Source organism: Haliotis asinina, chromosome 16 (genome assembly GCF_037392515.1).
Source record: "Haliotis asinina isolate JCU_RB_2024 chromosome 16, JCU_Hal_asi_v2, whole genome shotgun sequence".
NCBI lineage: Eukaryota > Metazoa > Mollusca > Gastropoda > Lepetellida > Haliotidae > Haliotis > Haliotis asinina.
The window spans coordinates 4,631,533-4,645,418 of record NC_090295.1 but is presented as its reverse complement, the minus strand read 5'-3'; the positions used below and the strand labels follow the sequence as shown (position 1 = coordinate 4,645,418).

The 13,886-nt window shown below is 39.8% G+C and overlaps 1 protein-coding gene across 2 annotated transcripts in view; it reads left to right on the top strand.

Moving 5' to 3' along the window:
• Positions 1-13,886, top strand: part of LOC137268680 (centrosomal protein of 104 kDa-like) — a 54,266-nt gene that overhangs the window by 7,412 nt on the left and 32,968 nt on the right. For both annotated transcript variants that reach the window (XM_067803282.1, XM_067803281.1), the window contains exons 5-10: positions 1,611-1,749; positions 7,040-7,102; positions 7,963-8,033; positions 9,002-9,111; positions 10,375-10,430; positions 13,634-13,789. In XM_067803282.1, coding sequence (XP_067659383.1) covers positions 1,611-1,749; positions 7,040-7,102; positions 7,963-8,033; positions 9,002-9,111; positions 10,375-10,430; positions 13,634-13,789 — 595 coding nt within the window. The remainder of the gene's footprint in view (positions 1-1,610; positions 1,750-7,039; positions 7,103-7,962; positions 8,034-9,001; positions 9,112-10,374; positions 10,431-13,633; positions 13,790-13,886) is intronic.

Here is a 13,886-nt window from a genome sequence, read left to right as displayed (position 1 = left end):
GAGACTATATATAGAAGGAGAAGAAACTCCCCGAAAAGTCTTGTTAGGGTGTATTTGAGGTGTGTGAAAATATGACATATCGCTGATCTGTTCTGATGCGCCATTGAAATGCTATATGCCATGTTTGAGTGTTTCTAGTTATTTCTTCGACAACATCTTTCACACACACCTTTAATTCTTATGACGGGAATATACTATCAGGTGAAATGTGTTTGCAAGTAATAGTGATAGTTTCATAATCTAAAACAAAATATTAGGGTGTATTTGAGGTGTGTGAAAAATATGACCTACTAGTATCAATGATCTGTTCTGATCTGGCATGCTTGAGGGTTATAGTTCCATAACGTCTTTCTTTCTTGTTGATCTTATTATTTGAGAAAAGTGGAAAGCTGTTTAGAAGGTTTTGTGACAGTTTTACACTGTCTGAATTAATTATTAATGTAAACGAAAATGTCTCAAAGTAGATTTTTTACAAAGGACAGCTCATGTTAACACATGTGTTCTTGTGATACTTTTGCGTTCTTTAGCACGTTTTGGGAGGGAAGGCTGCCGTGTATCATTTATTCTTTCACATAATTCTTGCTCTTAATTCTTACTATAATACATTCGTTGTCAAATTCCGACTGATACACGAAACTGGCTGAAGTTCTATTAAACACAGCTGAAGTAGTGTTGGGAACAAGCCAAGTCACTTTGTGCATTGGAGCATGACGAGGCACTCCTTAATTAGTATAAATGGTAGAGAAAGCAAGGGAGTGACCTATCCCTGTTGTAGAGTATCCCTGATTCCAGTTGCTGCTTTGTTTCCATATAGGGTTAGATGATTAGGAGATAAACATACTCTCTTGGAAAATCAGAGGCATGTAATGAAATTATAATAGCTCTAAATTTGTTCATTTGAAACCTCATGGTTTTAAATCAAGTTTAGAGCTATTATAATTTTGTTATATACCTCTGATTTTCCAACACAGTACATTTACCTCTATTCCACCATAACCGTGTTATTAAGATTTTGAGAACAATACATACTGTTGGATACTGTTAATACATATAATGTGATTATCTACCTCTGAATGACTTGATTAACCAATCACAGTTCAATATGTACTGAAGTCATGGTAGAGTAATATTTTAGAGTGTTCTACTAAAGCGGTAAACATGATATAAGCCTTGTATTCATTTACTATTTGGAACACAAATAGAGGATATTATATGAGTTATATGTCATACTATGGTTACAACACAAGTGCCTAAATGTTGGTATTTCCCGAGCGAGAGTGTTGTAAACACAGCAGGATATGGGCACGAATATGATATTCTGTTTATTACCAAAGTCATCAAATTGAGGAAAATACACCCAAATCTGCTTTCAAACATTGATTGGCTACCCACTGTTGCTGCATGTAGAACGCAATGTTACAGAAGAAATGTGACGTCACAGCATTGTTCATGATGTCATGTCTCCATGTCAAAGTTATTTTGCCAAGGGCATCATATGAACCCTGATGTTTAGTAATAACCCCTTGTAGGTAATAAATATATGTATGACCTCTGTAGAGTCTTTACAATCTATGTATTATTTTGACGATTGTTATTGTGTTTATGTGTAGGTATGTGTCTCTGTCGGACAATGAGAAGACTGGCTACAAGGCTCGGGAACTTAAGTCTGTCCATGTAGATGCTGTAGGGGTGTATCTAAAACTCATCATCCACAAGAACCACGTCAACAAGTTTAATTTATATAACCAGGTGAGATGAGACTTTTTAAGTGTTTTTCATTAGTTTGGAGTGCATGAGAATGGTTGAATGCCACTTTTAGCCGTGGGCTTCACACATTGTGTCCGTGTGGAGAAATGAAGCAGGGTCTTTAGTGAAGCATGTGGATGCTTTAACCAAACATTACCCCATTTCATCAATGTCAGTATTTCATAAACGTCAGTATTTCATGAAATTCAAAAATTGCTCAACAAGTTATTTATAGATCATTTCCGATGCCGTTTAATTTTTACTTACTTTACCATAGGCTTACCTTACCTTATGCATATTACCTCAAGTTCCGCTTAAACAAGATCAGATAGTCGTTGATTAGCCATTCTCTGGAATGGCTACCTCATGTGTCGATGAATGTACAGGGACGGAAGTGATGTGATCTCCCTTCCCGTGCAAGCGCGAACTATAAAAAAAATTCACTTTTACTTCAAGCGTCTTACAAGTTAGACATTTTTGGTTTTCGCTATGTTGACTACTTACTGATACCTTATCTCTGTTAAAGTTGTTATTTGTATCTGGTAGGTATGTTATTTTATAGCATTTTCTCTTTTATGTGAGGGTGAAGAAGAAATGTAACTTCACATACCTGGCTACCTATTGTTTCTCACTTCAGTGTGGGTATATTCACCTGTCAAAAACTATCTTATGGAATTCATTTAGATTACACATGTGCTTCATGGGGACTCTAAAGGTGTCATCTCATATTTTGATTTTGTATCTTGTTTATTTTTTCCATTTTTGATGCCGTTTGAACTTACACAAATTTTGTTGAATTTCTCTCTGAAAATAGTGTTACAGGGATGAAGTCTATCCACTTCTCCACAAAAGCTGCTCAACAAAATTGATTGAGCTTCCACATTTGTTTTTTCATCCAATTTCTTAATTTTGTGACTTCTACAGATGTTTGAACTTAGTTGACTTCATGCTGTTCTATTCATGCTGTTTCATACAACAGAGGGGTGGTACTTTATCCACTTCTCACAAACCACTGCACAAAACTCATTTAGCTTACATATGTCTTTTATTACGGGTAAATTGTAGTACAAATGGGGTTGTGCAGCATAGAGAATATGATCAGTCTTCTTATACTTGGATTCGAGTGAAATGAGCAAAGGTTGGCAACTTACTTCCCTTGCCTTGATTTGAAAAATATTTTACATTTCAAAATGAAATATCTCCACCATCAACGGTTCACTCCCATTTCCTCACTTGGATGTGTTCTCAGCTTTCCAACCCCATATGTGATAATTACTCACATGAAATGTATGTTATTCAACATTTTAATCACCACTTGTTGTATTCAGATCGTTCTTTGCCTCCATCACCCCTGCCAGCTCCCTGTTTAATGGTGATATACCACAAGTTGCCCTTAAAATGTTGAATAAAATATATTTCACATATTTACTCTGAGAGCACAACTCAGTGAAGAAATGGGTGTATACCTTTGATGGTGGTGATGTTTTGTTTTGACATGAAAAATATTTTCCGAACCGAAGTGAGGGTTGTACTTTGCCAACCTTTGCTCTGTTTGCTCACATACAAGAAGACTGGTCATATTCTCTATGCTGCATAACCCCATTTGCGCTATAGTTTTCCTGTGCTTCTATAGAGACTCTAAAGGTGTACAGGTTTAGAGACATTTCTTTCTCTCTAATGATAGTGTCCGGACTGTGCCATGGTATCGTGTACTCTTACTGAGCAGTGCCATCACTGTGCTTCGTTATCCGTCTCAGACTTTAAAGTGTTACTCGTTGCGAAAAGGAAGAGGTTTACACAACGTAAATGGAAGACGTCTTTCCCGACTTTGTCTTTGGGCTCATGATCCTCTCTGCCACCGACAACCATCCCTCTCCATCGAAAGATCAGGCGACTAACCATGACTCTATTTCTATACTGTGTAGGCTGATGCCTGAAACTTAAGCGCTTGTCAGACGCCTACGGATGCTCCTTTGGCGACGGCAGATACTACTCAACCTGGCACCAACTTCTACCCTTTCTACCGTGGTTCCTATGGCTCCTCCCACTGACATTGTTGAGCTGCTACATAAACCAGCTCTGACACTGATGCCAACGCCAACACCGATGCCATTTTCTATGTTGACACCAACACTATTTGCTGACTGTTGTCCTCTATGGTCTTGCGTGGAGAGGATTTGCAAAGGCAGTTGGAGGAGGAGTGTGTTCCGCGCCAGGAGGCTGAGAATTCCCGTCATTCTAGGAGGTCTCTCTCCAGTTCACTCAGGTCTTGTCGCTGATATAGGAGCCCACACCTATGCTGATCTAGGTCTAGGTCTCACTCACCCAGGCAATCTACAGATAGACAGAGATGTTCCCGATCCTATGCTTGTGGGAAGTGCCATTGTCAGTCCTGGTCTAGGTCGCCTCCTCCTCGCATGTTGTCGCGTTGCCTACGCTCTTGTTCCAAGGATGTTACATACAGTTTCTTGAAAGGGCCTCAATCATCCTCTGTTCTTCAGCTCCCAATGCCTTCTACCTCTAGTCAGCGGTATGATGCGCCTACTGTTTTATGAGATGATTCAGAGAAACACTATTTCTCCACGGATTATAACGAGGAGATGCTAGAGGAGACAGATAATGGGGGTACTTACCTCCCTCTCCGTGGTCTACAATTGGATTGCTGACAGGTTGCCTGATTGCCCATCACCGTCTTCAGGGTTAAAATTTTTGCTGGAGTTGCTTTTACTGCCTCACTTGATGGTCGCTGATACTGTTTCCTCCCTGGATACAGATTGTGCTGAATTATCATTCAACTCAATGATCAAGGATGATATAAGATTCATAGTTATATGATATATAGATTCACCGATAGTGATGAATCCCTGAAGCGCATATCAGTCCTATCATGTGCAGGATTTGAAGTTGATATGGAACAGTTTGAACTTGGGGTTCTGATTTCATGGCAAGTCATCTCTCAAGGGCAGAGGGAAGCGCTGGTACATTCTGCGAAGGGAGTCTATTCATCAAAGGTCTCAGTTGTGGCAGGACTGACTCCAGTAGACAGCGCCGTTAGCAGGACTATCCCTAGGAGCCCCTTGGACAACTGTCAGGGGAAGGGGGAAGCGCCCTTACTCAGGTCACTGAAGATGTGAACTACTACGACTGCGACCTCCCGTCCCCAGTCATATCAGTTTGTCCTACTCCGGTAGACGGGAGACTGGGGATCTTCTGGCCCAATTGGATGATCTGTTTGTATCCAGTGTCTTCAAAACCGCCTACAAGTTGCCTGTTCCCATGTCACTGCCTCTGACAACAACACCCCAGTCGTGTGAGTATACTCCAGACCAGCAGTCACTGTAGCAGACAACATTCAGACTCTGTTTGACAAGCAGGTTATAGAGACAGTGCTGGACACCCAGCAGTATTCTAGACCCTCAGGGTTCTACTCACCCATCTTCCTGGTGGCCAAGAAAGACTCGTAAAAAGTGTGCATGATTCACAACATGGCACTTTTCAACAAACTGTATCTACCAGAGCCACCTCACTTCCGGATGGTATCCCTAGAACAACTTCAAGCCAAGCTTGTGCCAAAGGTCTTGCTGGCCAGCCTTGACCTTCAGGATGCCTACCTGCATGTGCCCACTTACCATCATCACAGGAATCGGAGGTTCATGATCAACGGGTCCCACTGTAAATGGAAGGCGCTTCTGTTTGGCATTTCAATGACCCCTTGGCATTTTACTTGGATTGCTTCATCAATCACCCGTTTCTTACATCTGAAGGGCATTGACTTTGACCCTTACATAGACAAATGTCTCATGAACCACCTTGAACCTCTGTTGCTACGCAAACAGTTGCACTTTGCCACCCGTCTCCTAGAGCTACTGGGGTAGATTATTAACGTCGAGAAGTCTCATCTGGAGCCATCGCAGGAACTGATGTTCATAGGAGTCTTGTTCCTGACTCACTCCAACCTCTTCTTGATTCCCCAGGATCGGTGGAGGGTGAAGCCTGTCCCAGCCTCTCATGTTCAGGGAGCGGCAGTCCCTATTGGGTCTCTTCACCACAGCCCAGGACTCGACACTCAGAGGTTGCTGGATGCTCCAGCCATTACATTACATTCCTTCATGTATGTCAGATTTCTTCTACATCTGCATCCTGATCCTTACCTCCGCTGGTGGATTATAGAGTCAAACGTTTTTGTCGGATTTTCTTTGACAGACTTGGTCCACGATCACAAATGTTTTGTAGAATTGTCTCTACAGGGTCGGGGGGTACACCTCAATGGCCAGACCACCTCAGGGCTGTGGTCCAACACAAGGCTGGCATATCAACAATATTCATCATTATTGTAGCAGTGTGACATTGGACGCTAGTGCTGAGAAACACCAGGCTTCTGTCAGACAATTCCAAGGTGCTGTGGTTGATTTGACAACCAAGGTACAACCAGATCTGTTAGCCAGTATCTGGGACGACAACGGCATAACAGCAAGAGCATGGCACATTTAAGGATGCAGGAATGTTGTAGCATACGCTTTTTCAAGACTGGGCAAACCGTTGTCAATGGAATGGATGCTGCATCCAGAAGCCTTCCACCTGCTTTGTAACGATCACGGCCAGTGGAGGGCTGTCAAACCTCTGATTGACCTTTTTGCGACCCGATTCAACAATCAGCTACCTCTGTACGTGTCTCCCATTCTCCCATTAGCAGATCCTGAGGCATGGACAGTCGAAGCCATGTCCCTTATTGTGGGAGGGTCTGGACGTGTACACCTTTCTGACACCAACGTCTTACTTTCGAATCCATATGCATAAAGCCTATGTTAAGGTAAATTAATTAAAATCTAAATATTTTAGATATTTAAATACTTACCTTACCATTGGGCGGTAACTTCCTCCCAACGCTGGATGCTCCCCTCCCTCGCTTGGCTCTTCGGACCTGTTCAATAAAAGTGAATTTTTGTGTTAGTCCAAAAGAGGATATGACATCACTTCCGTTCCTGTACATTCGTCAATGCAAGGTGGCTATATAATTAACCATGTTCTGTAAAGATTAAAACATTACAATCAAGTATATAGCTCAGAGTTCCCAATGGACCTGTTTCACCAAACTAACTTAAGGCTGATATCTTTCTGAGTCAATAAACTTGATATATTCATATTTTGATTTTGATCAACTTATATCCTTCAAGAAGAAGTTATTGCAAGTATTCTCAAAGAAAGGTTTTATGATTGTTGAAACACTTGCTGATTTTGCTTTGTGAATACGGTATGTTTAAACTGAGTTTAGATGTTTTTTTCCCATTTGCAGGTTGGCATTATAGCAATCAATGTGATCGGGGATCCACTGACAAAGTACGATCCCTCTGACCCGGTGAGTCATTGAAACAGTTGTCACCGCTGATGAGTAGGACTGTTTGGTATTACCAGTATACCGCTTTCCAAATGATACACATTGCAGTTTTTTTTTCCGAGAACTGTTATGTTTGGTAAAGAACATATGTTCAGTTTTCATGATTATCTTTATGACTTAAATTAAAATCTAGTTTTCTAGATGTTTTCCTTTGCTATTCAGTTACAAAATGGTGTCTGGCAAAATACCAAAGCTGTTTTTTGTCTTGCTTAAAATGTTACCGGACTTGAAATAAAATTATGTATGTAATCCTTTAATGATAGAATGGGACAATCAAAATTTTCTTGTAAAATGAGGTTTTTGCAATATGATTGGTCAGTTTGGCAGTGTTTTGGAAATGACTCATATATTTTGTACCTAGAAACGCCACTATATTCACTGTTGTCATGGGAAATCACGGAAAATAACATTATTATCCAATTGTTTATGCATCATGTGTTTGTTGAAATGATAAGCAGGAAACAGATGGCCCTGTCAAACATGCAAAGAAAGGGACAGCATGGTGTATGGAAAAGCATGGAGACCACACAGCACAGGTTTATGCATCAGTAACGACGACACTTGTGCATGTGCTTCTTGAATGCCTGGCTGTCCCTTTCTGTGCACTCCTCCCTCGTAACAAATAGTGAACTTTGTCCAATTTTTAAAGATACTTTGATTAGTAAATTTGATTAGTAAAGTTGGTCTGATGTTTTGATTATGATCAGCGTTTCGTTGAGTGTTACATGTTCGAACGTTTTTGGGTAAAATTTCATTATTTTTGAACTTTTGAACTACTTTTTCGCCAAACAGACTGTAGAAGAATTATTTTCTATTTCTAGGCGTACTTGCTTGATGTAGGTGATAATCGGACGCAAGATAAAGACCCTGCATTAGAAGGTTTCTTAAACAGGTGAGATACCACTGAACTGGAGCTTCCAGTTATTTCTACAGGAACTGCTTTTTTACGAGTGTGGACAATTGAGTTGAAAGTTGACTGCTGTCATATTTCTGTAGTGGACTGGGCATGAGAGTAGAGGGTTGGAAGTTCTGTCCCCTGAAGTATCATACACAAAAATGTCAAAGGATGGTATTCGATTTTACCCAGTCTGGGGATTGGCATAAAGAGGGTTAAACAAGGGTTGGTTGGCTAGGAGTATCTTAGTGGGGTTTCAGTGCTGGGCTGCAAGTCATCACTGTGAGCTAGACCTATTACCATTAGCTCTGCTTATTGATATGGATGGTAGTAGTTGATAATCGTTTACTACGTAAAGAGTGTTTTACTGTCTCGAGAAATAAGAAGTGTAAGTGAGTGAGTGAACGAGTTTGGTTTTTGCCGCTTTTTGTAACAGAGGACACCAGAAATGAGCTTCGCACATTTTACCCATACGGTAATTGAACCGGAGTCTTTGGAGAGACAAAGGAATTTTTATCCACTAGGCTAAACCAAAGCAGATGTGCCCAAGCTACATACAAGTGATCATTATGAGACGCTCTTGAATGAACAGTTACTTGTAAAATCCAAAGAATTTGTCTCCAGCCAATACATGATGGATGTCAGAGTGAGTACTGATGTAGGTCTTACTGGAAGAGAGTAAGAGTGACTGAGTGGCATGTTTCAACAATTGAGTGAGTGAATGAGTTTTATGCTGCTTTTTGCAAATATTCCATTAACATTTTGGCAGGGGACACAAGAAATGAGCTCCACACATTGTCCCCATGTGGGGAATCAAACCCAATCTCCAACATGACAAGCGGAAGCTTTAACCACTAGGCCACCCAATCGCCCATATCAGTTGAACACTGAATGGTCCACTTGCTTATGTTACTGGCTTACGGAAGGAATTAACCATTTATCAGCATCTCACTCTGTATCTACAGACCAGAATACATCTCGCCTCTGGATGACCTTGCCTTTGACATGTACCAGGACCCCGAGATTGCTCAGATCATCCGCAGGCTGGAGCGCAAGAAACAGGAAGCTGTGTTACGTGAGTCCGTTAGCTTGATGATGTATTCATTATTGTCTGAGGTGATGAAAATGTGCTGTATTGTTCGCAGTGTCTTACCTAATGTTCTGTCATAACTATCTTATTTAAAGGTTACTATCATAAAGTTAGATTGTTGATGAATACAGTAGAAGCCAACATACAGTGAAACCTGTCTAAACCGGCACACCATGGAATAAAATGCAGGATGCAGGATAAGACGATCATTTTCCAACATGGCTGCCATTTACTCTGGTCAATCTCTTTATCTTTGTAATGCCTTAGATCTTTCGTGCAACAAATTAAAACAATGTTGATGACAGATATCTGAGTATTTACCATTCTACGAGGAGTGTATTGGATTAAAAGGACCTTTATTGGACTGATCATACCTATATCGGTTTGGAACATGTGATTCACTTCAAAATCACTACTTCCTGATATATAGGATTAATTAGTGTATTGGATTATTGGATTATTGATTAGACTACTCATACCCAGCCAGTTTAGGTAGTGTTGTTCCGGAATACAGAATAGACAGGTGCTGTTTTAGAGAATCTTTTAATGGTCATTATATTGTCCTAAAATGGTAGGACCAAAAATGTTATGCAGGTTTTGACTGTGCATCCGATTAGACAGATGCTGGTGTTGGCAGGTTTCACTGTGTGTTGAGATGGATAAAACACTCAAAAAGTGCTTGTTTTGGTACTTATGAGAATATGAAATAAGCTGAACTGCAAAATACTCGCATTTTCACATAAGTTTTGAGAACCTACAAGACATATACTGGACAAAACAAGTTGGGGATATTGATATTTTCATGGTTGATGTTTCATCAGTGTGACAATGAATATGTAGGTAATTTTTCATAATTTCAAGATTTACATATGTCCCAAACTATTTTTGTCCAGTATATTTGAAATGTCATGTTAACATATGACAAAAAACACTATCACTGTCACATGACCTGTGAAATCCTGTAAATAAGGAAGAATTTGGTGTTACTGCTGGTAATAAAGTTTTGTGGTTGAGAAATAAGTCTCACTGGTACATGTTTAATGTACATGTATATTCATCAGATAGCGGGATGTTTTGTGAGTGTCCAATTCTGTAATATGAGGATCACAGTGTTTCACAGACTATATATATTAAGATGTTGTGTTCTTTATGTTACAGTAGTTGACTTCCATTAATTTTCCCCCTTTATGTGAATAACCCGTAAATGCCATGTAATGAGTTCATCTTTATCATGAATATGTTTTTCAGAGGAGCGTTATGACTATGCAAAGAGGTTAAAACATGCAATAGCTGAACTTCAAAAGGTAAGCACTGCTCCAGAAACATCTGCATGAATCATGGGACAATTGTGGTTGCTGCATGATCGGTGCATTGTGGGTGCTTCATATAGCATGGGCTGCATGCAATTTACATTTGTCTGCATGGACTCGGGGTTGCAATAGGTCCCAGTGTCCAGTGCTGGTCACAGTTAACAGACAAGCATTTGTCTCATGGTTGATAGCATGTCATTAACCCAGATAGATTTGATTGTACTATAGAGGAATTCTGTCCAGCAGTTGTCTGTCTGAAGACATTTTTGTTCAACTAATAGCGCGCAAACTATTGTTTGGATCATTTCCAAATGATGGTATCATTTTCCATTTCTTAGGGAGAGTTGCAGGACAGATTTTCACAGTTTGGAATTAAAACTTAGAAAAAATATTGAAAGTATTAGTGAAATATTTTCAAATCTGGAAAACAACTTCTTTGTCAAAAGAGGAGGTGCTGTTCAAAAGTTTGGTTCCAATGTTCTAATTTTTTAAAGTGAGTGTTGTTTCTAGGGGCCATAGATTCTAATCTGACATAAACATGCAAGCAGTATGAAATATTCTGAGATCATGGTTCATCGCAGTAACGATATCACCATCTATTTAAGGAGCGCGGTGCTAGGTCTAAATCACCTGAGATGGACTATATCCCAGAATCGATGCGCTACCCTTCGACCAGGCCATATGAATCTGTGGCCCTCGATGAGTCCACGTCTTTTGAACCTCAGTTGGATCAGGACTGGTCATTGCCGTTTAATCCCCTGATGACTCATGAACCTTCGGGATGGCACGCTAAACCCATGCAAAAGAAAAATATCCGTCACATTCATATTGATACAGAAGAACTTATCCGAAGCGCTCGCAATGGACAACCACCAGAACTTGAACTTGAACTAGAAAATGATGAGGAACTCAAGATTTCCTTGGATTTTACCCACAGGGTGATCTTTCTGAACATACGAGAGCTGTAGATGATTCTCAGACTTACACATCGTCGGAAACTGCTTGCTTTATTTTCTGGATTCTGGCTTTCCTTTGCTTTAACATGTGTGAGGATCAGGATCTATTAGCCCCTAGAAATAGATAAGCAGAAAAATCCTGTTACAGTTCTAAATGTCAGAATGTCAGTAGGTGCTAAAGAAAACTGAAACCTGTGTCTTTTAGTAATTGGAAATTTGGAGATTGTATTACTTAACCCTCACAGTTATCAACTGTTTCTTTTTGTGTGATTCTTTTTTTCATAAATTTTGTTATCTTTTCTAGTAAATACTGTGAAATGCAATGAGAAATCTGTTAGAATAATGTATTAGATTGTTTGTATAGAATCTGATGTACCAAACGGATGTTTCATTTCAGTGCAAAGGTTCAAAATATATCCTTGTGTGAGATGTTATGTAACAGTGTCTGGCTGGTAGTTGGTTGATGTTAGTTACTGATCATCTTGTATCGATACTTAGATCTACATTCTCCCTGATACAGTAGTGTGAAATAATCAGAGAAATAGCTGTGAAGATGTGTAATATATTTATGAAAATGCTGGATTTTCCCTTTTCAAAAAGATTTTATGGAGACTGAAGTCTTTAGATTTCACTAAATTCCTGTGTTAGAATCCAGAGAGTACTCTTTGTGGAGTTGATTTTTCCATTCTGAGAGTCAGATATTATTCTATGAGTTATGTAAAAGGAAATGTTTCCCCATTCCCATTTCCAAATCGGCACCATTTTGTCTCAGTACCAAGAAGGTGATAACAGGATTTTTCTGTAAAGCTTGAGATATCACTCACTAACAATTATATTGTATGTTTCTGTTCATTTTACATAGTTCTATTGCATAAATTAACTCTCAAGAGTATATAAAGGGATCAATATCTATGTGCACTAAAAATTTTCCTTTTTCAATCCTTATTTTCCCCACTTGAGCTGTGCACATGTTTGAATCTTGGTTCACCTGTATTGCATTTCTGGGGCTATGGGTAGCCCAGTGGTTAAAGTATTTGCTTATCATGCTGAAGACGTGGGTTTGATTCTTAACATGGGTACAGAGTGAAATTGATGGAATATTGCTAAAAGTGTCATAAAACCCAACTCACTCACTTTGTGAAGATAATGTTGACCAGTTGGACATCTGTTTCGTATCACTTATAAGTTTTAATGCAAATGAAAATCTTCATTCCTCAAGTTTCTGGTTTTCATTGTCAGCAGATCTGCTTGTGTTCCAACAGCTTTGTAAACATTTCATTCTACATATTATGACAATTAACATATGAATGAAAGCCTTATCTTATGCAGTGACCATCTAAGACCTTCATTACATTGGGCTTTCTTCACCCATGAAGCCGACATGAAATACTGATCAATGCAGCAACAGTCTAAGAACAAAATTACTAAATCCATAGGTTCAGTAAACAATGCCATCATGCCCAGATTCATTATGTGAAGATCAACATCAGTTTCTCCCATTTTTAATTGGGTCTTTACAAGATGCAGGGGCTATCGAGTTAAATCGTTCGCTTGTCTTGCCGAAGACCCAGGTTCGATTCCCCGCATGGGTGTGAAGTCCATTTCGGTGTCCCCTGCCATGATATTGCTGGAATATTATGTTGTCCAAAGTGACCTTAGTCCTAAGACTGTATCACCTTACCTTGATTGGATGGTCATGGGTTGCTCAGAGGTTAACTGATGTGACCTTGCACTAGGCTCTGTTAGACTCAGTATAGCAGTATAACAAATAAAACTGAGCCTGAGTTTACTTGGACTGACCTTGACATTCCCTTCCAGCAGTCACCAGGCTTAGGTTCTGTACATTGGCAGCTTTTTCGTTGGTGGCATAATGAAAGTCACCACCATCATTTTGTAGAACTGTCACATGGCTCCTTGTTTTGTATGACCCCAATATGTCCATCACATGACCAGGTGGATGAGAAGCTGGATTGAAAAAGAACTTAGAACTACAGATTTGTTCAGTTCATGATATTTGGAAGGTGAGCTCTGGTACCTATCACCATCATTGAGTTGAGTTGTTTCCAAACCCAATGTGACCATAACATGACCAGGTGGGTGAAAAGCTGGGTAATATGGAGGTTAGAACCATAGGTTTGTTTAGTAGACAATATTTAGAAGGTGAACACCAATACCTATCACAATCCATTCTGTTAAGTTGTCACGTTGTATCCAAACCCAATGTGTCCATGACATAACCAGGTGGGCGAGAAGCTGGGTAAGATGGAGGTTGAGAAGCGACAGGCTGTGGAAAATGAAGACTATGACAAAGCCAAGGTGAAGAAACTGCAGATGGATGACTACCGTCTCCATATATACAAGGACCTGAATCTCACTGACTTGCTGGAAACTACCGGGGTAATGTCCTCCTGTACTGTTTACGTTGTGAAACATGGGTGGGAATATGTAGACATTAGCAGAATTAAATTTCACTCATTAATCGGGATAGGGGGTG